This window comes from Schistocerca americana, chromosome 1 (assembly GCF_021461395.2).
Source record: "Schistocerca americana isolate TAMUIC-IGC-003095 chromosome 1, iqSchAmer2.1, whole genome shotgun sequence".
In the NCBI taxonomy this organism is placed as follows: domain Eukaryota; kingdom Metazoa; phylum Arthropoda; class Insecta; order Orthoptera; family Acrididae; genus Schistocerca; species Schistocerca americana.
In genome coordinates this window covers 876417964-876444823 of record NC_060119.1, presented here as the reverse complement: position 1 = coordinate 876444823, position 26860 = coordinate 876417964, and the positions used below count along the sequence as shown (strand labels likewise).

At 40.0% G+C, this 26860-nt stretch overlaps 1 protein-coding gene across 2 annotated transcripts in view; it reads right to left on the bottom strand.

Moving 5' to 3' along the window:
• Window positions 1-23651, bottom strand: part of LOC124614072 (endoplasmic reticulum membrane-associated RNA degradation protein-like) — a 79083-nt gene extending 55432 nt beyond the window's left edge. For both annotated transcript variants that reach the window (XM_047142913.1, XM_047142915.1), the window contains exon 1: window positions 23048-23651. In XM_047142913.1, the coding sequence (XP_046998869.1) occupies window positions 23048-23234 (187 nt within the window). In that variant the 5' untranslated portion in view covers window positions 23235-23651. The remainder of the gene's footprint in view (window positions 1-23047) is intronic.
• Window positions 23652-26860: the final 3209 nt, after the last annotated feature.

Sequence of the window (26860 nt, the reverse complement as noted above, 5' to 3'; positions counted from 1 at the left end):
TTGTAGGGCAGTAACCAAGGAGACAGCAGAGGAGCGGTGTGTGTTACTGACAATCACAGCAACCCCTCCTTTGGCTCTTTCCCCGGTCAGGTCATCCTTCAGTGGAGGGTACAGCCCTATGGCACAAGGGCATCAATAGCTTTTAAATGTGTTTCCTGCAAACACAAGCACAAGGTTATGCCTGTGTCAGGATTGCAGTTCCTTCACACGAGTTCTGATCCTATTCATGTTCCACTGTATTACGGGAGCCATTTAGCACAGGAGTTGTACTTTCACCCCATCTTTCTGCTGGGGCAAGATGGTTGCCCTGGGCAGACTTTGCAGTGCATTGGCTCTGAAGAAGAAGAAGCAGCAGAGCCATCAAGTTGAACGACATTGACATGATATGATGATTTACAAGCTGTTTTTTGCCTATGGTGGAATCTTCCCATTAGCTTTTTTAGTCTAGGAGGGCTTTGTAGGAGTTACTGCAGCAGTAGTGGAGGCAGTGCCACATTTATTACTGGGCTCTGTCTTTAGAGGTACTGGGAGGTTCGTAGTGGTGCCATCTGTTGCTTTATCTGACATTCTCGGGAGGGCTATGGGCTCTGAAACAACTACAGCCTGAGACGCGCACTGACAAACGCAAGTACTAATGCTGACACTAGCAACCTCTGTTTGCGTAGAAGCATTGGCTGTTGAAAGAGTGTTTTTAAGGACAGAAGCAAGTGATGTAGTTAATGTGAGAGGCTGCATGGCCTTATACATCTTCTTGGCCTCACCATATGGGATGTGTTTCAATCTCTTAATCTCCTGTATCTTCCTTTCTTCAAGGAAGACACTGCAATCCCTACTCCAGACAGGGTGATCCCCAGAGCAATTTACACGCTTTGGAGGGGAGGAGCAACCAACTCTGTCATGGACAGCCTTACCACATTTGCCACAAGTGGTGTGCCCAAAGCGCTAGCATTGAAAACAGTGCATTGGGTTGGAACATATGGCTGTACACTCAGATGAAGGAAACCTGCCTTGATATTCTCTGGGAGTTTCATACTATTGAAGGTGAGGAATGAAGGAATCATATTTTATTAGATCTCCATCCACCCTTTTCAATATATTTTGCACATCAATGATCCGTTCCTGAGCCCATTCATCCTTCAGTTTTGTCATTTTCATAACAAACACTAACTCTCTCACCAATTCATCTACTAATTACAGACTCAAAACTGACATAACATTACTGAGTGGTGACATTCATATCTGAACTTAATCTAACAACTGGGACAAAAGGAAGCGAGTGCTCAGTATCACCTTATTAGTCCAGTGTGCCACATGATGATTCACTTGACGCAAACTCAGAGCAGTCTCAGCAGCCAAAGAGGTTTTACAGTTAAATACGCATCTTACTTTGGGCACTGGCTATGTGTGTTATACTATTGTGAAACTTCAGCCAATATAGTAGCAAAGCACCTCCAGAGCTGAGGTCACCATAGCACAGTAACATTTAATCAACAGCCATCAGAATTAAACATCAGTAGCAGAAACAATTTTCATCATCTGCAGTGTGACCAGAGGTGACAGAGCAAAGTAAGTAGTGAAGAAACAGAATACAACCATCAACTCTGACCTGCGACACTACCAACTAGGCAACTATTCACCGGCACTATGTAACTCCTAGGTCGTCATGCACATTTTAACCATAAGAATACTGGTATCCACCAGAAGCTTCACAGTCCTACTGGTTCTTAAGTTTCGGGCTTTTGCCTGTCTTGCTATATCTCCCTTACCCAGAATCATTTGTCCTAATAGATCCCTTTTCCTCTCTTATGCCAGACAAATGGATTCTAATTATACAAGATACCATATTTGTGACCACTCTCTGTGGGCAAAATCCACTCCCTCACACACACACACACACTTTCTCTCTCTCTCTCTCTCTCTCTCTCTCTCTCTCTCTCCCCCCCCCCCCCCCCCCTCCACGACACATACACAATGACGCATTACCCCAGAAAAGTCATAAGACATTAGTGAATGAGAATACGAAAAGTCAGTTGACTTTTGCATTTTAATCTTCAAAATCTGATATAACTCATAGCAAAAATATTGCAAAGCTTAGACGTGTAACATTTAACTTCCATTTCAGCAGTACAGGTTCTTCTAATTACAAACCTCTACGAATATAAAATATTCTGTTTCATTTATTGTTTTATTCCTGATGTTTGGTTTCTAATGATGTGATCAGGCCTTGTGCAGCACAGAATTGCCAGTATTGTGAAACTTCCTGGCAGATTAAAACTGTGTGCCCGACCAAGACTCGAACTCGGGACCTTTGCCTTTCGCGGGCAAGTGCTCTACCAACTGAGCTACCGAAGCACGACTCACGTCCGGTACTCACAGCTTTACTTCTGCCAGTACCTCGTCTCCTACCTTCCAAACTTTACAGAAGCTCTCCTGCGAAACTTGCAGAACTAGCACTCCTGAAAGAAAGGATATAGCGGAGACATGGCTTAGCCACAGCCTGGGGGATGTTTCCAGAATGAGATTTTCACTCTGCAGCGGAGTGTGCGCTGATATGAAACTTCCTGGCAGATTAAAACTGTGTGCCCGACCGAGACTCGAACTCGGGACCTTTGCCTTTCGCGGGCAAGTGCTCTACCAACTGAGCTACCGAAGCACGACTCACGTCCGGTACTCACAGCTTTACTTCTGCCAGTACCTCGTCTCCTACCTTCCAAACTTTACAGAAGCTCTCCTGCGAACCTTGCAGAACTAGCACTCCTGAAAGAAAGGATATTGCGGAGACATGGCTTGTCTTTCTTTCAGGAGTGCTAGTTCTGCAAGGTTCGCAGGAGAGCTTCTGTAAAGTTTGGAAGGTAGGAGACGAGGTACTGGCAGAAGTAAAGCTGTGAGTACCGGACGTGAGTCGTGCTTCGGTAGCTCAGTTGGTAGAGCACTTGCCCGCGAAAGGCAAAGGTCCCGAGTTCGAGTCTCGGTCGGGCACACAGTTTTAATCTGCCAGGAAGTTTCATATCAGCGCACACTCCGCTGCAGAGTGAAAATCTCATTCTGGTGCCAGTATTGTGTTTTACCCAAGTTCAGTGATAGCACATTTGCAAAGAACAGGTTACTAATTAGCAAGCAAAATTTATCTACATTTTCAGGTGCTGAAGTTTCCCCATTAGGACTTGCTAAATAAACTGTATTATCAGCAAAGGGAACTGTTTCTGCTCCTTAGATATATGAAGACAGATTACTTACACACACAATAAAGATCCCTGCAGTATAACTGTAGTCAGCATTCGAGGGGGAGAACTCATGGAGGGTGGACCCCTGCAGTACATCTGTAGTCACTACTCCCATTACGAAAACATTGTTTCAATGTCTACACAATCTATATTGCTTAATGCAGCACCCTGCATATTTTTTATCAGGTTTAAAACAAGTTACCAACCAGCAAGATCTCTGATGCTATGATATCTGAGATTCTCTAGAAGTATCAGAAAATGCCAGTTGGCGATATTTTTACATTTAAGCATAGTAGAAATTAATTCAGGAACTAAAAAAAAGTGTGTTCTGTAGAGAGCCACATTGAAATCCAAACTGAGACTATCTTATTACAAGAGAAGTGAGTTATAGTCCTTAAAATTTTTCTAGGTCCTTCAAGGAATAGGCAAGTAGTGAAACCGGTCATTAATTATTAATATCTGTCCAACAACATTTCTTGCAAAGGGGTGCCCTGTCGAAGTGATGTACTACATATACTGTATGACCGAATACTTATTTGCTGAATGTAACTGAATACTTACTTAGAACTTCTAAATAAGAGCAACTTCTTTTCAATTTACCTTTTGTGTTTTGTGATTTATATACTTAAATTCCTTGCACATTTATTTATTTACTAGGTACAGTCCCACATTTTAATAACTGTGTATTGAGTAGTTCTGCCATTTTTTGTATGGATAGGGACTGTGACTGCTGTGTTCGGATGCGAGATGACTTCGTGACCTTTTGCTCACAGCTCCAGGTGGCGCTGGCTTTGGTCAAGCTGTTTGGGCATCTGTGCGAATGGTCAGATGTGGGGATCTAAGGTGATGGTCAGATGTGGGGATCTAAGGTGTGTCCACCCACATCTCCCCATCTGTCCACTAGTCTGGCTGCCCCAGTTACTTCCCACACTGAGGTTGATCTCACACCCTATGTTGAGTGGGAGGTCATTTCAACAGGCGGCAGGCAGTGAAAGACTTTCCTTGGTGCCAATGGAAAGGCCTCATAGTTTGTCTGACGAACATATTTTGGGCTCTATCAGTAGCTGTTAAAGATATCGAGTTATTTGTGGTCGCATTTCCTGTTTCAGAGGAAGCCACTCAGCCTGCACGATCCACGCATTCACATAGGGTATTATTACTTTTAGATGGAAGCTCCGATGTTAGGCACATGATTGACATGAAACTGAAGTAGATAGTTTCTGTGAGGAAGTTTGACAACCAGAATAAATTAATCATTGGTTCCTTTTACTGACTCCCCAATTCAGATGCTACAATTCCAGAACAATTCAAAGAAAACAGTCTCATTTCAAATAGGTACCCAACTCATACAATTATAGTTGGCAGTGATTTAAATCTACCTTTGATATGTTGGCAAAAATACATGTTTTAAGTCCATGGTAGGCATAAATCATCATTTGAAATTGTACTGAATGCTTTCTCCAAATATTATTTTGAAAAATTGCTTCAGGAGCGCATTCGAAGCATAGATGATGGTGAAAACATACTTGAATAATCTTGAGCAAATGGTGAGCATTATGATGGATACGGAGCTTAGTGCTCACAGGATCATTGCAGCAAGACTGTGTATCGGAACATCCAAATCCACCAAAAATAAATGCAAAATGTACCTATTCACAAAAGCAGATAAAAATTCTGACTGATTTGTTCCTAAGGGACAGTCTGTCCTCCTTCCAAACTGACTATGTAAGCACAGAACAAATGTGGCTTAAATTCAAAGAAACAGTGTTGAAGACAGTTTAGAGATTTAAACCAAATAAATTAGTAAGAAATGGAACTGGTACACAAAACAGGCCAGAACACTATCGCAAAAGCAATGAAAACATGCCAAGTTTAAAAGAATGCAAAGTCTCCAAGATTGACAATGTTTTAGTGAAACTTGAAACTTAGTGTGGACTTCCATATGATATGCTTTTAACAGTTTCCACAATAAAATTTTGCCTTGAAATCTAGTAGAAGTGCAGATTCTGGTCACACGTAAAGTACACCAGTGGCGAGACACAAACAATACCTTCAATGCGCAATAGCAATGGTAATGTTACCAGTGACAGTATTACTGAAGTGGGGTTACTAAATACGGTTTTCTAAAATTTCTTCACCAAAGACAATGAAGTAAATACTCCAGAACTCGAACCCTGAACAGATGCCAAAACTAATAACTTAGAAGTAAATGTTTTCTGAGTAGCAAAGCAACTCAAATACTTAATAAAGGCCAGTCTTCCAGTCCTAATTTTATACTAATTAGATTACTTCCACAGAATGCTGATAATCATATACAACCACTTGCTTGATGAAAGATCCATAGCTAACCACTGAAAGTTGGACAGATCATAGTAATACTCAAGGAAGTAAATATGAATAAGCCAATGAAATATGGACCAATATTACTAACATCACTTGCAGTAGGATTTTGGAACAGATAGTGTATTCAAACATTATGAATTACCCTGAAGGTAGAGATTTATTGACAAATAGTCAACACGGATTTTGAAAATTTTGTTCTTGGCAAACACAACTAAGTCTTTATTCACACAAAGTAATGACTGCGATCAACAGGGGACCTCAAATTGATTCCATAGTTTTAGATTTCCAGAAAGCTTTTGACACAGTTCCTCACAAAAGACTTCTAATCAAATAGTGTGCCTACAGAGTATCATCTTAGTTGCACTACTGGATTCATAATTCAATGTCAGAATGGTCAGAGGTTGTAGTAACTGATGGAAAGTCATCGAGTCACACAGAAGTGATATTTAGCATTCTCCAAGGAAGTGCTATAGGCCTCTGCTGTTCCTGATCTATCTATGCTATTTAGGAGACAATCTGCACAGTCCTCTATGATTGATTGTAGATGACATTGTCATTTACCATCTAGTAAAGTCATCAGAAGGTCAAAACCAATTGGCAAATGGCATAGATTTTATATCTGTATGCCGCAAAAAGTCTAAATTGACTCTTAAATAAGGATAAGTGTGAGAACATCCACATGGGTACTAAAAGAAATCCTCTAAACACAAGTCTAAGGGCTGTGTCAGTCGTCTGAATACATAGGAATTACAATAACAAACAAATAACATTGGAATGATTTCACAGAAAGTTTTGTGGGGAAGGCGAACCAAAGACTGTTTTATTGCCAGAACACTTAGAAGATTCAACAGGTCTACTAAAGAGACTGCCTACACTACTTTTGTCAGTCCTCTACTGGAATACTGTTGTGTGATATATGTTCCGTAGAGGTAGGACTGATAGAGGACATCAAAAAAGTTCAAACAAGGGCAGCTCATTTTTTATTATCAAGAAATAAGGGAGACAATGTCACAGAAATGTTACCAATGGTGGGGATGGCAACCATTAAAACAAAGGCATTTTTTGTAAATAGTCTTCACTGGTTTGCCTCCGGATGGCGTTGTGCAAATTCCACAATATTTCTTCAGAGCTACTGTCAGACATCTTCAGGTGGTTCAACCTTGCTGGTGGCTAGGTGCGACTGACAGTATCTGTACATCGACACCCTGTATATAGAACACATGCGCGAAGAATTTGCACGCATGGAAATCACGCATGCGCAATGATTTGCAGATAGATGGTGCCATACTAAAATGTCCACTGCAGAAAATCGCACAGCAGCCCTGCCGCGCATGCGCTGTACGCTATGTTTACTAACACTACAAAACTATACTATACCAATGTTATGACAGGTCTGTTATCGAAAAAAATCTTAATTCTCTCGTCTTGATTTAATAGCAGCCAATGCAGGGTTCCAGGGTGTGCTCAGTTGAAATTCTGCATCCCTGGTGATGAGATTATCGGCTGTATGGATATGTATTGTTTCCTTAATGACGCAATCCCAGAATGATGATGCCGGGGATAAAATTTCTGTCTTTTCATAAATTGTTGATGTCCTGTATTCAGACAATGTTCCGCAATTGCCAATTTTTCCGGTTGGCATAGGTGTATATGACACTGATGTTCGTTGCAGCATTCTTGTACTGTGCGACATGTCTGACCTATATATGTTGCCCCACATTGATAAGGAATCTTGCACACACCACATTTCCTCAGGCCAAGATCATCCTTAACCAAACCCAACAGGTTCCTCAGTTTTGCAGATGGTTTAAAAATACACTTAATGTCACATCTTCCGAGGACTCTTCCAATTCTTGACGACATGGCACCCAAATACAGCAAAAAGGTAAAGTGGTGAGTGTCTTCATATCTTCAGTCTGCTCCATAGATTGAACTCGCTTGGGCCTGAATGCATTACGTATCTGTCACTCAGAATAACTGTTTTGTCAGAACACTGTCTTCAAATGTTGTATTCCACTCAATAGGCTCTCAGGATCAGATACCACATGTGCTCTGTAAACTAACGTACATAATGCACTACCGCATTGTACAGGACGATGGCAGATATAAATATGTATGCACTGGCTTTCAGTAGATGCTGTGTCCCAAGGTTCCATCTGCTTTCCGTTATACCAAAACATCAAGAAAATGTAAAGTGCCATTTTTTTCCACTTCATTTGTGAAGTTTATATTTGGATGGAGTGAATTTAAATGCTGAAGAAACAAAGGTAGAGTATCAAGTCCATATGGCCACACGACAAATGTATCATCCACATACTGCAGAAAACAAAAGGGTTTGAGAGTGGATGACTGTAGTGCTTTTTCTTCATAAGTCCTCCATAAAATAATTGGCCACCACAGGAGACAGAGGGCTTCCCTTGGTGACACTGTTCACTTTTTCACAATATTGGTCATGAAATATGTTGAAGTAAGCACTTGCTCAAATAATGCCACCATGTTCACCTCAAACTTGTTGCTAATGAGCCCTGCAGGGGCACCTTTGTAAATGAAGACACAATATTGATACTCACTAAGAGATCTGATGATTGCAATCCAATCTGCAATCTACTGTGCTTCTCTCACGAACAGAATATAATAGCAAGATATACAATCTGTTCAACGATCCTGCATATTGTAAATTAAAAAGGGATCTGACGGGTAGAATCCAAGAGAAAGACTTTGGAACTCATGAGAAAGAGCTCAATTCCAGTGCAAATCACTCAGGGTTTGCGTCAACAGGCTGCAGTTCCTCCTACACTCTATGGCCTGCCCAAGATCCATAAGAATGGGGTGCCTCTTCGTCCCATTGTAAGTAACCTAGGAACACCTACTTATTTTGTTGCCAAATATCACACATTACTACTGGGACCTCTCGTACACAAGTGTGACCATCAAAAAACTCCTAAAATTTCATAGGTTGCCTGAAAACACTTAGATTGCAATTGTCGTGTCTCTCAGTTTCGATGTTGTGTCTTTCTTTACAAAGGTGCCCCTGCAGGACTCTGTAGAGCTCATTAGCAACAAGTTTCAGGAGGATATAGTGGCATTATTTAAACAAGTGCTTGCTTCAACATATTTCATGACCAATATTTTGAACAAGTGGACAGTGTCACCATTTGTCGTGTGGGCATATGGACTTGATACTCTATCTATGTTTCTTCAGCTTTTACATTCACTCCATCCGAATATAAACTTCACAAAGAAAGTGGAAAAAAGTGGTACTTTATATTTTCTTGATGTTTTGGTATGAAGGAAAGCAGATGGAACCTTGGGACACAGCATCTACCGAAAGCCAGGGCATACATATTACATTTATATCTGCCATCATCCTGTACAATGCGGTAGTGCATTAAGTACGTTAGTTCACAGAGCACATGTGGTATCTGATCCTGAGAGCCTGTTGAGTGGAATACAACATTTGAAGACAGTGTTCTGACAAAATGGTTATTCTGAGAGACAGATACTTAATGCATTCAGGCCCAAGTGAGTTCAATATATGGAGCAGACTGAAGATATGAAGACACCCACCACTTTGGCCTTTTTGCCATGTTTGGGTGCCATGTTGCCAAGAATCGGAAGAGTCCTCGGAAGATATGACATTAAGAGTGTTTTTCGACCATCTGCAAAACTGAGGAACCTGTTGGGTTCAGTTAAGGATGATCTTGGCCTGAGGAAATGTGGTGTGTGCAAGATTCCTTGTCAATGTGGGGCAACATATATAGGCCAGACATGTCGCACAGTACAAGAATGCTGCAATGAACATCAGTGTCATACACATCTACGCCAACCGGAAAAACTGGCAGAAGTTTTATCCCCAGCATCATCTTTCTGGGATTGCGTCATTAAGGAAACAATACATATCCGTACAGCCAATAATCTCAACAACAGGGATGCAGGATTTCAACTGAGCACACCCTGGAAACCTGCATTGGCTGCTATTAAATCAAAGTGAGAAAATTAAAATGTTTTCGATAACAGACCCGTCATAACATTGGTCTAGTATCGTTTTATAGCGAGTGACATCTGGCCAAACTGTTAGAAAACATAGCGTACAGCGCACGCGCAGGAGAGCCGTTCTGAGATTTTCGGTAGAGAGCCTTTTAGTATGGGACCATCTATCTGCAAATTATTGCACATGAATGATTTCCGCGCCTGCACAATCTTCGCGCATACGTTCTATGTGCAGGGTGTCGACATGCGGATACCATCAGTCGTAACTAGCCACCAGCAAGGTTGAACCACCTGAAGGTTGGTTTGGAGGATTAAACGGACCATCGGTCCCTTTTTCCAAAACTTAAAAACACGCACAGAGAATAAAAGCGAACAAGGAAAAGATGACAGACAACAAAGGACAAGAGAAACTGAGACAAAGACCAGACAAAACGAATTAAAATCACACACAGTGTGATGGTGGTTGGCCGACCATAGAGACAAAAAAAGGAAAAGCCAACCACTGAGAAACACATTAAAAACTCAGTCTAAAATCGTAGGCTAAATGCCAGACTCAACACAAAAAAGGACAAACACTTAGATTAAATGATAAAAGCCCCCTGCCCTAATAAAACGCAAAATGAAGCCTGTCGTGGCAATGTCATCTGTTAAAAGGGCAGGGAGCGTATCAGGCAACTCAAATGTCTGTCTGACCACAGCTAAAAGGGGACAGGCCAACAAAATGCGGGCCACTGTCAGAGCCGCCCCGCAGCGACATAGAGGAGGGTCCTCGCGACACAGTAAATAACTGTGCGTCAGCCAGGTGTGGCCAATGTGGAGCTGACAAAGGACAACTGAGTCTCTGTGATTGGCTCACATGCATAACCGCCACACAGTCGTCGTCTCCTTGATAGCATGGAGCTTATTGGGTGTGGTCAGATTGCGCCATTCAGTGTCCCATAGCGCAAAAACTTTGCGGCGTGAGGCGGCTTGCAAATCAGTCTCCGGGAGGCCATCGTCCAGAGATGGTTTACTGGTGGCCTCTTTCGCCAGTCGGTCAACATTTTCATTGCCGGGTATCCCAACATGGCCCGGGGTCCACATAGTAACCACAGAGCGGCCGCAACAGGCAAGAGCATGGAGGGACTCCTGGACAGCCATCACCAGACGAGAGCGAGGGAAACACCGGTCGGTAGCTCGTAAACTGCTCAGGGAATCGCTACAGATAACGAAGGACTCACCTGAGCAGGAGCGGATATGCTCTAGGGTACGAAAGATAGCGACCAGCTCAGCAGTGAAAACGTTGCAGCCAGCTGGCAAGGATCGTTGTTCGTAATGGTGCCCTACAGTTAGAGCATAACCGACACGACCAGCAACCATCGAACCGTCAGTGTAAAACACGCCAGAGCCCTGATACGTGGCTAGGATGGAATAAAAGCAGCGGCGGAAGGCCTCCGGAGCGACTGAGTCCTTCGGGTCCTGTGCCAATTCGAGCCGAAGGCAAGGGCGAGGCACACACCACGGGGGTGTATGCAGAGGGGCCCGGAAAGGAGGTGGAACAGGGAAAACCCTAAGCCTGGAGAGAAGCTCTCGGACGCGGACGGCGATCGTACAACCCGACCGGGGCCGATGTTCTGCGATATGGACGACTGACTGCGGGAACAGGAGACGATAATTTGGATGCCCAGGCAAGCTACAAACATGGGCAGTATAAGCAGCCAGTAAATGTTGGTGCCGTAACCACAGTGGATGGACACCTGCCTCCACAAGTATGCTGTCCACAGGGCTGGTCCGGAAGGCACCAGTGGCAAGTCGTATCCCGCTGTGTAGGATTGGATCCAGCACCCGCAACGCGGATGGGGACGCTGAGCCATAAGCCAGGCTTCTGTCACCAATCTCCTCCTCTGAACTATATATATATATATACCAAGCTACATAGCGAGAAACCATTGTAATAAAATAACAGAAATTAGAGCTCATGTGGATACATTCGAGTGTTAGTTTTTCCTACACTCTTTTTGGGAGTGGAACGGCAGAGAATTAGTCTGAACAGGGTTCAGTGAACACTTCGCCAGGCACTTATGTGTGAAATGAAGAGGAGACATGTAGATGCAGACCTTGGTCAGAAAACAGACTTGTACAAATAATACTGCATGTTGTGACATTTGGTGAAATTCTATGAGTAACGGCTGGCATGTCTACTATTTCTACTAGTCACTGGTCTTCTTTCTGTGTCCATGAAAGATCAACTTTTGCAATTCTTAGCACAACAATGTGTTAATCCCTAGAACTTTTATTTTTTCCTTACAGAACTTCAGTCTTACATAGAAACAGAGAAGCAGTGCACACCAAAATAACCTGCATGCCTCTACCCCTACTATTCACGAAGGATGTCATCAATTTTCCTTCAGGCCACATCGCATTAGGTTGGTCTTCACAGGAACCATACCTGCTGGCACCCAAATGAAATTCTCCATGTCTTTTATAAAAGTTTAAAGCCACTAGGCTGGTCCTCTTGAAGTGTGTACCACCTTCGAGATTCTATATCACTGCATTACCCTTAATGTGTTCTGTGCTCCAAATAAAACACAAAATCACAGAAAAATTAATGGGAGGCTAAACAGAACATCAGAATGCCAGCAACAAGTATTGAAAGCTGGAAGGATGGAATTAGTTCTCTCAGTAATGTAAAGGGTGAGTTAGGGCAGAGGCAGGCATGAACAATTGAAAGTACATTGGTGCATACGCTAACCCAATCTCTGTAACGGAGGGGCTTCTATGACAGAAATTGAAAACAAGTATTCCGTATCACAAATGTACAGGGTGACCAGCCAGTCAAAGAATATCTTCGCGTTCATTACACAATTCCATTATGAAATTTTTCTTGTAAGCTTTTCAAACAAGCTACCAGCGTGAGTTCTTGCAATGCCTACATGCCAATATAGCCTCTGCTTCTGGGTGAAAGCAGTTCATTTCAGTAAAAGATGCTGACAGGAGATGCCTTCAGCCCTCTGCTGAATAAACTGGTGTACGCACACCACCATATGATGAACAGGAAAGTGGGGAGCAAGAACGTGTGGGGTTGCTGGCAGAGTTCAGTTGTGTCTCTCTCTCTCTCTCTCTCTCATGACCGAGGCTCCAGCCAAAGCAGACAACTCCCTGCCATCCACCTCTGTGCCTGCTCACCATGACCAGTCTCCAGTCACATGAACGTCTACCACCTCCTCTCATATTCTCTTCATTTTTTTTGACCAAATTCCTAGACTGACAAATAATTCCTACTGCCACCCCCAGTGCAAGCCCTTTCTGTCTTCTGAACACTTAAATATAGACCAAGTATTTTTATCTTATTTTGCCACCATGCTTCCGATGAATACCAATTCCAATCCTCTTCCTGTACACAAAATAGTACAAAGCGGCAAAAGGACCACAGATGAGTCAGAGATCCTCGTGTGAGGATGACGTGCTTGTAGACAAGACTGGAAACAATCAGTGACAACCTTCCAATGCCAACATGTTTCTGGTCCATCTAGAGGAATCTTTCCTCACCACCCAAAATCTTAACATGCCCCTTGCCTCATTCACAGTAATTGAGGGAAAGTTTATCAACTGGTCTCAGGACTGATAAACCTAATACTCTCTCTCCTGAACTTCAACAATTTTACACCAACATATTTCACTTCGTCTACCTCTACTCCACATGCTATCTTCTTCCATTCCATGAAATAACTTCTATATGTCACCACAAAGATATCTATTAGTCTCTGTTCAACGACCTATGAATGCTCAGCCATTAGTCAGTGATTTGGGTCTCCCATCCAATAATGATATATGAACATTTAATGTTGTCAGTAAATGACATTCAGATACCTCTGTGTAACTCTGTCTATGTTACAGAGTCGCTCTTTGATCCTCCACTTAGCTTACGGCTACTTGGCTTCAAATTTGGATTATGGTGTGGTTCTGAATTTTTGAATACTTTGCTAGCACCTAACGCCTGTGTCCGTAATCTCTTTTCTACATTTCCACTGCTCCAAACTAAATTTGTGCAGCTCTGCTGCTACCTCAGTACTTATGAGTATTCCCAACTTTACCATTTTCACATTGTTTTCCAACTTGCTTCTATCGAGTATGAGACAGAAAGACTCATTAATGGTATTTGTAGTGATACTGACCTGATTCTCGTAGTCTCTCTTCAGCAGCTCAGCTCCTGATCACCACCTAAGCTGAAAGTCTAAATGAGTGTAGGATGGTGTGTTTTCTGACATGTGTGTGACACACCATAATTTGAATTGCACTAACATACATTTATTCTTCACTAATTTCCGTTATTAAGAATGTCGACCAGTCTGTCATCTACTAAAATAAATTAGCGCAATGAGCGACATCAGCACCTGCACTACCTAACTGTCACAGTGGTGAAGTCAATTATTTAAATGTTGAAAGAAAACACAGTCCACATTATCATGTAAAAGCACAGTTATCTATCAGTACTGTTCTCTAATAACTTATCACAAAAGAATACAACACAGTAGCTCCATTAATTCAGTCCACAATGTGAAGCATCTTGTCCAATAATCGCTTGTTTTGAGGAAATATCATTCCACACTGTCTCATTAATTACAAGAAAGTTCCGTTAAAATGGTTGTTAATTTAGTTTACAGTAATCAAAAGTCTTTAAACATTAAAGTTATTAAGTTTCATAGTTACTTTTATGCATATTTTTTGCACGCAGAATGTGTGTGACTCTGCCATTAACCAACGCACTTACTTGTGGGCTTTCCAACTGCAAACTGCCAATTTTGGTTGTCGTGTGACTACTTATAGATGGGCTAAGAAACTTATTTCGTAAGCAATTTTATGCTTTGAAAATGGTCTAGGTGGTATTTTACTGCTTTGGATGCACGACTAGAATTAATGTGATCTTGACTTATAGAAAATGTTGCTGGTTAGAAATGTAGAAAAATAAATCTACTACCACCCTGCCATGACACATACTGCATTTCTTATACACAATGGTGCCGTTACCTTGATAGCTGCCACCCTTTCAGCACAAAAAGGTCCCTACGCTATAGTTGTGACACTGTATCAGCAGGTGGCACATCTTTAATGATTACTAGCCCCTCTCACAATGTGTATTTTATTTATTTATTTACACGTCAAGTTCCATAGGACCAAATTGAGCAGTAAATCTCCGAGGTCATGGAACATGTCAGTATATGAAATTACAACATGAAAGTAATAACAGATAAACATAAAATGCTTATGAATCCAAGAAAAAAGACAAACCGTAAGTTTAAGTAAACACAATCAAGAATAAAACAAAAACCAGCTTAATTTTTCAAGGAACTCTTCGACAGAATAGAAGGAGTGACCCAGGAGGAAACTCTTCAGTTTCGATTTGAAAACACGTGAATTACTGATAAGATTTTTGAAATCTTGTGGTAATTTTTGGAAATGGATGCACACCTTTCTACACAAGAGTTAAGGAAGTCCGATCCAAATGCAGGTTGGATTTATGCTGAGTACTAACTGAGTGAAAGTTGCTTACTCTTGGGAATAAGCTGATATTGTTAACACAAAACGAGGCCAATGTCCAAATACCGAGACTAGTTAACAGGGGTCGATTTCTGAGACAAAACTATCCTTTTAGAACGGGAAAATAAGCAAAGTAGACTAATTTTTGTGTCAAATGATCACTTACTTCATATACAGTTTAAATAGTAAAAATGACAGCATTAAGTCTTTGAACAAGATCCTGAACGTGGGCTTTCCACGACAATTTACTATCTATCTGAACACCTAGAAATCTGAGCTGTTCAGTTTCATTAATTATATGCCCATTCTGTGAAATTAAAACATCAGGTTTTGTTGAATTGTGTATTAGAAACGGTAAAAACCGAGTCGTACTGTAATTTAGAATTAATTTACTACCAAGCTAGTGTCATCAGCATACAGAAATATTTTAGAGTTACCCATAATACTAGAGGGCACATCATTAATATAAATACGAAACTGGAGTACCCCTTATCTGACCATGCCCCACATCACAGCCATTCTCAACACTGTGAATAATGACCTTTTGCTGTGTGTTGTTAAAACGGTGAACCAATTCTGAGCTACTCCCCCTATTCCGTAATGGTCCGACTTCTGAAGAAATATTTAGTTAAATCAAAAAATACGCCTAGCATTCGAAACCTTTTGTTTAACCCATCCAGTGCCTCACAGAGAAAAGGGAAAATAGCATTTTCAGTTATCAAACGACTTCTAAAGCCGAACTGTACATTTGATAGCAAATTGTGTGATATAAATTGACCACTTATTCTTACATACACAGCCTTTTCAATAACTTTAACAAACACTGATGGCATAGAAATATGTCTAAAATTGTCTACACTATCCCTTTCTCCCTTTTTATAAAGTGGCTTTACTACTGAGTACTTTAATCGTTGAGAATCCTTAGTCTTCTGTGATTTAATTATTGACTCAATCTCCCCTTTGTCTGTATCTCAGGCGAGCAATTCAGACATCAATGTTGGAAAGGCATTTGCCAAGAGAGTTATACGATTCCCTGTAGAAGCTAAATGTTTATTCAATTCACCAGCAATGCTCAGAAAATGTTTGTTAAATACTGTACATATATCAGATTTATCAGAAATGGAAATGTTTTTACTACGAACTGACTTTATATGGTCGACTTTGTGCTGCTGACCAGACACTTCCTTCACAACTGACCACACAGTTTTAATTTTATCCTGTGAATTTGCTATTCTATTTGCGTACCACATACTCTTTACCTTCCTAATAACATTTTTAAGCACCTTACAATACTGTTTGTAATGGGCTACAGCACACGATTGTGACTACTTCTAACATTTTGATATAATTCCCACTTTGTTCTATGTGATATCCTTATCCCACTAGTTAGCCACCCACGCTACCTTTTACTGCTGGAAATCCGTTTACAATGTTCTAATGGAAAGCAACTCTCAAAGAGCATGTAGAAGGTCTCACTCAAATCTCAAAAGATTAATGACACAATTCATTCCCTGTCTTAAGTCAGTTAACCATGATTTTCCTAGTATCCACAAACTCATTAACAAGCCACAAAGAGGTAGCCTAACCTAGGACAGGAAGAAGTCAAGCCTATCCACAGTGACTGCTACAGCAACATTTTGCTGTGGCCTGGAAGGAAAGTCATTCCCCAAAAATGGTATTTTGCCCCCCCCCCCCCTCCCTCTCTCCCTCTCTCTCTCTCTCTCACACACACACACACACACACACACACACACACACACACACACACACACACACAGAGAATATCTTTGCTCAACATTGTTTAATATTGGCCCCAGCCTTCTCTGTATGGATTATTTGCCTGTAAAAGACTCATCTGAATACTTATCACACAGATTCATGTGCTGCTACTTATTCCAACTCTGTCAATGGCATAACGTGCCTAACAACAACATGCAAAACTGCTCGCAAAAGCAGCAAAGTCATACTTCAACATTGTTCATTCTTGGACTATTTCACAGTTTTATGAATTAGCGTGACCACAAACCAATTTTCCACTCATGAAAAGCCTCTGCTGACAATAAGCTTGACTATTAAGTCGCACAACATGCTACTCACAACAACAATGACAACGTACTTTAAAAAATTGAGCATGAGGTATGCATTGGAACCCTTTTGCATAACATATCAAAAACTTGACAATATTAAACCACAGTGAAACAACAAAAGTTTTCACCACTGATGCAACTGTATGCCATGACTTTATAATACGTGGTAACATCACAGCCAGTGAGAATGAGGAGGCATACTCTCTCTCCGAGTAGTTTCGTCTGTGATTTTGTAGTGTACAATTGTGTATTGATAAATGCACTATATCGTGCTGACTAAAGGTGTTATATTTTGTACCTACAGTGTACTTATTAACTGCCACTATTATGGACCAGAGTTCCACAAGTACCCAATCTATAAAAAGAAATGGTTGACACGTTCATTACGTTCATCAACTAATATTCAGTCTGTTGAAAGAAAAGGAGGGGGTGGGGGGAAGGGATGAGCAGTACTGTGATCTTCAATACACACTCTCATCTCCACTAAACAGATATAGATGTAGTATGTAACAATCTAAGCTATCTCCGACAATAACTAAATTACACTGTTAAAAACACACGTAACATTAGAACTGAAACATAAAACAAAACGATCACAGGACCAAATTTTTAATATATGCTGTTACAAGAAAATACTGGTGACCCCGTTGTCACTAGATGTAAAATTTTAGTCCCAATACATTTAATTGCACCACTTCAGTCATGTGAACAAGGTACAGGAGATTTTGAAATACTTGTTTGGAGTCATTTTTCGTGATTGAACATAATACAAAAGGGAACATGTAACAATAAACCTGGATAGCCTGTGCTTTACATCATAAAATCATTTTTGAAGGTAGTAAATGCAAAGGTTTACAACAGTAAAGCCGTGGAAGCAAAATACAAGTTTAGGACAGAAAAAGCTCTTAGAGTGCTTGACTGCAACATAGCACAGAGGTTAAAGAGCTAGACTTGCAGCCAGAGGGAATACAACTTAAATCCTTACATTATTTCAATTTTATACGGAAGTTTATTAATTAAGGATCCTACCAAGATGGTTCTATAGGAATGGGCACAGCCATTTGTTTTACTTTAACATGTTCAGATAGCCAGCAAAACCTTATAAGTAATGTTCTTGTTCCCAATGGAACAATTAATGCAAGTTATTTCTTTACTGATTACTCCACACTGCTAATTTTATAATTCCCTGATTAAAGAAGAGTAGGTGTTACTTTGCAGTAAAATCACATCTGTTCATGTGAAAGTACTGTGATGTACACTTCAGTTTTATATTACGATGGGAATTTGCTTGCAACTAGGAACGGCTACACACTTTTCGATAGTACTGCCAACACAGATAATGTTACGAACTTCCCATGGCAGAACAATACAAGCACAGCACTGTTAAAAAAACATGGCCCATGTAACACTAGCATAGGATCAAGAGTTGGATGAGAAAGCAGCAGTCATTCCATGTCAAATCAACACACCTATTTTACCTCACCCTCTTAGATTTTGCTGAAAGTTGGTACACTTACAGTGGGCACTGAGACTAAGAAAAATACCAAATTTCAATTTTTTTTATCTCAAACCATTCTTGAAATATGGCTATGTAAACTTTTCAAAAACCAGCCAAAAATGTGTGACTGGACTTTAAGTTGTCCTAGGAGCTGCCCTAATTGAGCTAGAGAACTGGGAAAGGTGTCATTTTGCATGCTCTTTCCAGGGATATACAACAAAACATAGCTTCTAATTAACAACCTTTTTCAAAATACTAATTAATATTTTGATTTAATTTTTTTGTAAAAAGTACATAATTGAAAATTTTCAAAATATTTCCATATCTACTTCATACTATTGTAAATCACAAGGCAAAATATAAATCTGGGATGATGATGGGTTCATTGTCAAAAAAAATTATTCCGGACTCTTGTTTTTCACTAATGGCCCTAGTTTGACCAAATTGACCTTTAACAAACAGGAATATCTTTAAAATATACTGAAAGGTAAGTAAAAAAAGTATTAGAAATATCAAAACATCACCTTATTAAACCAAAACTAATCAGCATATTTTATAATTAAGTTGATTGCTTATTTTAATTTCATACAACTTCACTAACAGTATATTAACCGATATAACAAAAACAAGAAATTGAGCATTTAACTACAAACTGAAATAAAATATGAATAAGTACAAGTATTTACACAATAGTTCTGGTCCATGATGTTTGAAATGGAACTATTAAACAAATTAAATACCTAATGCTTGTTTTTGAGTAACTGGTATCTGTACATAGCTAAATTTAACGCAATAGGTACTAACAATAATTTTGAAACAGCTTTCTATAAAATATACATTAACACTAACCTGAGACAAAAATTAAGTTTTGAGTTGAAAGCAGTTTCCCAATAAATTGTCTTGGAACTTCACATATTACATTTTAATAAAGCTGATTGGGTTTGGTTTACATCACTTTCATTAAGAATGTATGTTCCCCCTGTCGGAGTAAATGGATTCACTTTTGTGAGAACATCCACAACTGACACCCACAGGACATCTGCATGTGCAGGATAAGAGAATGATTTAGCTGGTTCACATGGATGAAGAAAAGTTATTTTCACTTCATCAAGTTCTTAGTTTTTTTCTAAAATGTGCCCAAGCCACCAGTTTCTGCCATATACAGTGGTGACATAGCCTGATACATCTTGTAACTTCAGTTTGTCTGGTGATGTAGTTACTTCCCTCTCCCAACTTTGCGTATCACCTGAGAAGTATTTGACTATTAATTTTGATGTAGTGTTGGGAATGAAAGCGTGAAATTGCTGTGTTCCTTTGATTGTCAATGCCTCTTCAAGTCAGCTTTTTAGGAATATTTCTGAAGTAGCGTAGTCTTCTTGAGTGGAACATGCAAAATCAACATTTGTGATATTATCTACTGCCCACTCAAATAGATCTCATGTGGTTTGGATCTGATTTTGGCATGGTCTTTGCAAACTTGCATGAGCTGCCAGTCTCTTTACTGAACCCCCCTTCTCCATCACAAGGCCCTTTCCCATGTGCTGTGGCTGAAAAGTACCACTCAGCTTTTATGTTGAAGTCTTCCTCATGAAGGCAAAGGTTCAGGAAGTTTTTCTTATTTTTATACTGAGCGGCAGAACCGTCAGAATAATAGCATATCTTTTTTGGAATCTTTTGAAATTTATTTGTTAGATATGAAATTAGCTTCTTTTGAAAGCTGTAAACCGCAGTTGTATTGTGCTCCAGGCAATCAGAAACAATGACAAAGCTCATATGCTCAATTTTGTCTTCCTGTTTGTAATATATAACAAATGGATGAATGGTAATCTGTTGTCTTGTCCAGTGGAAACTCTGAGCGTCATTCTGTAGAACTATACTATAAATTTCTGAAAAATCACGTATGACAACAAATTCAGATTCCATAAGGTTTTCTCTTGTAGAGGTAAGGAATGTTCGTTGTTGCTTGGCAATGAACTCGTGCCGAATCAAAGTCGACATCTTACTACAAAATAAATCTATGAATTCTTCAGAAGTTTTCTGAACAATTTCCAGATTACATCAGTCAATTGACATCCACTGTCGGAACTGAACTTGTTCAATTAAGTTTTCATGAAAAGAGTCTTAAAATTTTACGTATGACAGTTTCTCCTGGGCCGTATTCACAGTTTCCCATGTTGCAATCAACTGATGATGGGTTGCAAAGCATTTTTGCAATGCACTGCTTATAATTGTTTAAGCTGCTGTTTGTTACTGTATTTAGTTTGGCATTTTCTATCATTAATTTTATGTTTTGGTGAGTTGTTCACGCGCATACAGTGTGTGTGCCACTCTGGCCAGCTAATACACAATGTTTTGGTCTCAACTCAGCAGATTTAGAGAAACCTATTTTTATGTTAGGAAACTTGTCTTTAAAATGCTTGTAAGCTTCTTTAAGGTTAAACAAAATAAGTCTTTTTGATATTTTTGTTTTATTTCCACTTGTTTCTGTAATTGTCACACAATCTTTAATACCTGGCATTGCCCTACTAACTTCATCATTTTCATAAAATGAATGTACAGTTTTGACAGTTTCTGTTGGTAAACACTTCCCTGGTTTTGGGTTTGTACCTTCCATGAATCCTTTCTCTTTCAAAATTTTTTTGGACTGCCGAACAATGTAATTAGGAGCATTAAATTCCCTCATTATTTTCCTGACACTCCACTTTTCAGGTAAACTTGTAAGAATCATTAGTTTTTTTGCTCTACTTATAGAGTTTTTATAGTTTCTTTTAATATTTTCAAGAACGGATTCATCAGTATCAGTATCTGACGAAGAAGTTTCAGGAGCAACAAAAAGTTTACGTGTCATTGATGAGATTTTCTTCACTTTTGATTTGGCGTAATGCCTAGATGTTAGTTTTCTCTTGTCAATTAGGGACTCATCTAGTTCTTGAAGTGTTGTGTTAAATGTTTTAACAGCTACTGAAGTTGGAGTGAAGTCAGGTTCTTGGTCTCGGATGATTATCTCTGATCCAGAAGATTCTTCTCCAACACTTTCATCACTGATCGGCTCTGGTGTATTTTTCAATTTGGTTACATCTTTCCTACATTTATCACAAATCTTGGTACCACTTGGTATTTGAGGAAATAATTTGGGCATCCATGTTGTGACATTTCTCAGTTTTTTTCTGTCTCTAATAAAATGATTTGACTTCTTCAATGGATTACAACACTGCACTCTTACAGCACTGCACTTTTTACTTGATTCCATATTTATACAAAAACCACTTATGAACTGTCCTTCAATGTATAGATTTACTTGAAAATGAACTATTAAATATAATAGATACAGACTGGTCAACACATAGGTAACAATTGATTTGCACTCAAACCACAGTGCACAATAATGCTATAGGCACACAAAGCCTTAGAAGGTAACAATGCAGACTACATCATCTCAACAATGGCTCCAGTCTCTGAATTATTGTACAGACATCGAGTACTACCTTAAAGGTCAGTTTTGTCAAACTAGGGCTGTTAGTGAAAAACAAGAGTCCGGAATAATTTTTTTTTAACAATGAACCCATCATCATCCCACATTTATATTTTGCCATGTGATTTACAACAGTATGAAGTAGTTATGGAAATATTTTGAAAATTTTCAATTATTTACTTTTTGTAAAAAAATTAAATCAAAATATTAATTACCATTTTGAAAAAGGTTATTAATTAGAAGCTATGTTTTTTGTCTATCACTGGAAAGAGCATGAAAAATGCTGCAAAATGACACCTTTCCCAGTTCTCTAGCTCAATTAGGGCAGCTCCTAGGGCAATTTAAAAAAAGTCTGTTCACACATTTTTGGCCAGTTTTTGAAAAGTTTACATGACCATATTTCAGGAATGGTTTGAGGTAAAAAATTGAAATGTGGTATTTTTCTTAATTTCAGCACCCACTATTAGTATACCAACTTTCAGCAGAGTCTAAGAGGGTGAAGTAAAATTTTTATTTAAAGTGTGTTGATTTGACATGGAATGACTCAGCAGCGCTCTTTGAAATGTACCGTTTTCACTGTCTCTGCCAATATTATATAATGTCCATACACAAACAAATATGGAAATAACGCCGGTATATGATTCTACAGAGAATCTATCTGCATTAAAGATTTGATTTCCCGACATGTTACTGAATCGGTCCATACCCCTGAATGTAACCGGGAATTAGACAATTTTACAGTGGTGTAATGAAGGCTACTGATATTATAATCACTTTCGGATATCATGACAACACGCAATGGGATCTTTCTAGCCAGTCATAACCACAATGTCATCACTGATCACAGTTTATACTGTTATCTGCAAATCATACATTGACAACAGCAGAAATTAATTCTAATTTACATTTGAGCTACCTGACAGGTTCAACGAAGTCATAATTTTATGCCAGTCAAATGTATATTGCTCCGTTAGACAGGATGCAGTCCGCACTGCCGAATCCTCATTCTGTCTACTCTCAACAATTATGTAATGTACGTTCGGTGACAGAAATGTTTCCACGTGACTTATCCTGTCCGCTACTTCCTCGATTTTTACATTCATTCTCAAATCATCAACACTTTTAATATGAAACCGTACAGGGCATACTGTCCACTTTAAATCAGTCACGTTCAAACCAGAATTTATTGTCTCTGCCACACTTCAGCACTTTCTTAAACTGAAACTTCTACTAACAGTTGACCACAGAACATCATAATTACAAGTTACAACACGTCTGACATCCCAACACCAACAACGCAACAACCAAATTATCGACATTCTCTCGTTGAAGATCGACACCGCGGTTGCCGGGCCACATTGAGTAATGCAAGTTTATTAGTCCATCATCTCGGTTTGTTGTTGGATGATTTAACCATTTTGACGGGACTTAAAATTCCCTTGCCCTTTCCGGCGTCGTTAACCACCGAGGAAGCAATTGCGACCTATCTTTCTGACAGTGGTCGTATGAAACTCGCTAGCTGCGATCGTACAAAGTCTCTGCTCACAGGAAAGAGGAAACAATGGACTGTATTATGTCTATGTAGACGATTTCGCCAGGTGAATTGTAGCGACTTGTTGGAGTAAAAAGCAACGGAAGGAAAAACATGTAACGACTTTTGTCATTATGCCTTATAACAATTTTACAGGTGAGACAAGTAGTTCTTCTCTAGAACCAGGCCAATCTAAAGTGAAAGTAAAATCCTCAAAATAAATAGAAGATGGAACGATGCAGATGCTATGACAGAAATGCCGAAATATGTCTTTCCTGAAGGTACATATAGTTCAGGTTTTTTGTTATTTATTTGCTTAGTTTTAGTGCGTATCGTGTAAAATTACACTCATTTGGTTTTACAGGCCCAGTTGAGGATGCCTTTGTGACTTGTGATTCATCTACTGATATATTATGTGCTACTTTAGAACCATTAATTACGCACATAATCTATTAGTCTAAACTGTATGGAATGGGAAAGAACAAGATGCTAAACTTACAGGACAATGAACTGCTAAGATTTATTGATATTAATTTCTTTATGGACTACAATTCACTTTTGGAACCATTATTAGTCAACTTCTGCTGATTTGGGGCACCCAGTAGTGAAGCAATGCATGAACAGGAACCGTTTTGAAAATATTTTGTCAGTGTTATCGTTGAATGACAACCAAGGGAAACCAGAAGACTGTAAAGAAAAGTTGTACAGACTCCGTCCTTTTACTGAAAATTTGAACAAATATTTCAAAAAGATACATAAATCAACACGGTGAGTTACTACAGATGAGAGCATGATGAGCATGAGCTCAATGGAACAGTACAATGCACTGAAACTAATCAAACGTGATTTCAGGTTATCCGCTGGTGTCCAAAATTAAAGCAACAAACCACTATTTCCCCATCCTGTGTCTAATTCACAATAAAATCTAAAAACGTAACTGTCAACAGATACGATCGTAAAGTGCACAGAAGATTGCATTCCGGTCAATGGACAACCACGCCAGCCAGCAATTATGTCAGGGCACCTATCGAACGAGGTAGTGTTTGCCGGGTAGTCCCACATCCACACTCACTGTGTACACAGTCACGGAAGATGGATCATGGCACAGAGAAGAAGCCTACCAGACTCTCTGTGGTGGAGGGCCATATGAAGAATGGAAGAAGGACAGTTGCAAACTGATGTGGCCCAATGGCTAAATGTCCATCGTTATGTTGTTTTTCGGGTGTGGCGACAGTTTATAGAGACTGAATCTGTGTCCCAAAGACCAGGACAAGGCCAAACATGTGTGACATCCGAAAGAGAGGACCGTTATTTGGCTGGAAGGACATGACGATACAGCATTAGCGCTGCACAGCAACTGGTATCTGACTTTCCACCATCCACTGGGTGTGTTGTATTGAGGTAGACGGTGTACAGAAGACTACAGCAGAGTGGCCTTTATTGTCAGCGACCTGCTGTACGTGTAACTCTGATGCGTATTCACAGAAGAGAACGTGTAGAGTGGAGTTGTCAACATGCCACATGGATGGTCGAACAGTAGACCAACATTCTTTTCGCAGATGAGTCCCTCTCTGGCCTGCAGAGTGATTCTCGACGGATTCGCGTCTGGAGGGAACATGGAATACGATTTCGGGACTCAAACATTGTGGAAAGAAGTGATATTGAGGAGAATCCCTAATAGTGTGGGCAGGGATTATGTTGATCTCTGAAAAACCTCTTCACGAAATTGTACAGGTGACTCAGCAAGGTTTAACTACTGTCAGGTATCGGGATGAGATCTTGGGACTCATGTGGAGCTGTTGCGAGGTGCTGTGGGCACAGACTTCATACTGATGGACGATAATACTCGACCTCATTGAATGCAGGTGGTTGATGTTTTCTTGGAAACAGAAGATATTGCACACATGGCGTGGCCTGGTTGCTTTCTCGATTTGGATCCCGTACATTGGATCCCACACAACATGTCTGCGATGCACTAGGGAGATGAGCTGCATCATGCCAGCATCTGCCAAATAATCTCCAACAGTTGCGAGCAGCTCTGCAGGAGAATGCGCGTTATTGCCTCAACATGATATTGATGACATAATTCATAGCATGCCCCATCGTTGTCAGGCCTGTATTGCTGCCACAGGTGGTCACACTCCATACTGAGGACATTAACGAGTTGTCAGAATGAATGTGAAAATCCATTAAGTTGGAAAAAATGAATAACTTTTTGTGTACACTTCTGTATGTTGCAGTTGTTTACATTCTATATTCTTTACATTATTTCTGTTTTTCTACCACCTGTTTACACTGTCTTGTGGCAAAATAAATGCAACCTTGCTAATATCCATTTGTTACTTTAATTTTGGGACATCAGAGTAGCACCAAATAGGCTACATATCACAATCTGCTGTTTACCAGGAGAGGGAGGAATAAAGTGAGGATGAATTACTCGTATTTGGGTTGGGTCAAGGATTAAGCCTAATGCTTTCGAAATACATGATGGGTACAAATTCAGTTTTATGTTTTGGAAATTACTTTACTTCCATATGACTGAAGTGCTGAAAACATATAAGATCCTCACATTTTGTACAATTAGAAGGGAAAGAATGGCTCACCTCAAATGGCTGAGGATAAGCAATTGAAAAGAGGCCAATTTGATAATAAAATTTCTAATTTTTGAATATCTGTATTCAAGTGGAAGGACAGCAGAATAGTAACTCTTGCCTCTAATTACCATGGAAATGAAAAAAAAAAAGCAAATGGATGGTCGAAAGTTAAATATTCCTTGATCTAGTATACTTACAGATAGCAAAAAAGCTACTGGGGGAGTAGATTATGTGGGTCAACTGTGAACATCGTATAGAGTTGCAACTTCCTGGCAGATTGAAACTGTGTGCCGGGCCGAGACTCGAACTCGGGGTCTTTGCCTTTCGCGGCCAAGTGCTCCACCATCTGAGCTAGCCAAGCGCGACTGACGCCCCATCCTCACAGCTTTACTTCTGCCAGTACCACGCCTCCTACATTCCAAACTTTACAGAAGCTCTCCTGCGAGCCTTGAAGAACTAGCACTCCTGTAACAAAGGATATTGCGGAGACATGGCTTAGCCACAGCCTGGGGAATGTTTCCAGAATGCTTCCAGATGGTAGAGCACTTGCCCGCGAAAGGCAAAGACCCCAAGTTCGAGTCTCAGCATGGCACACAGTTTTAAT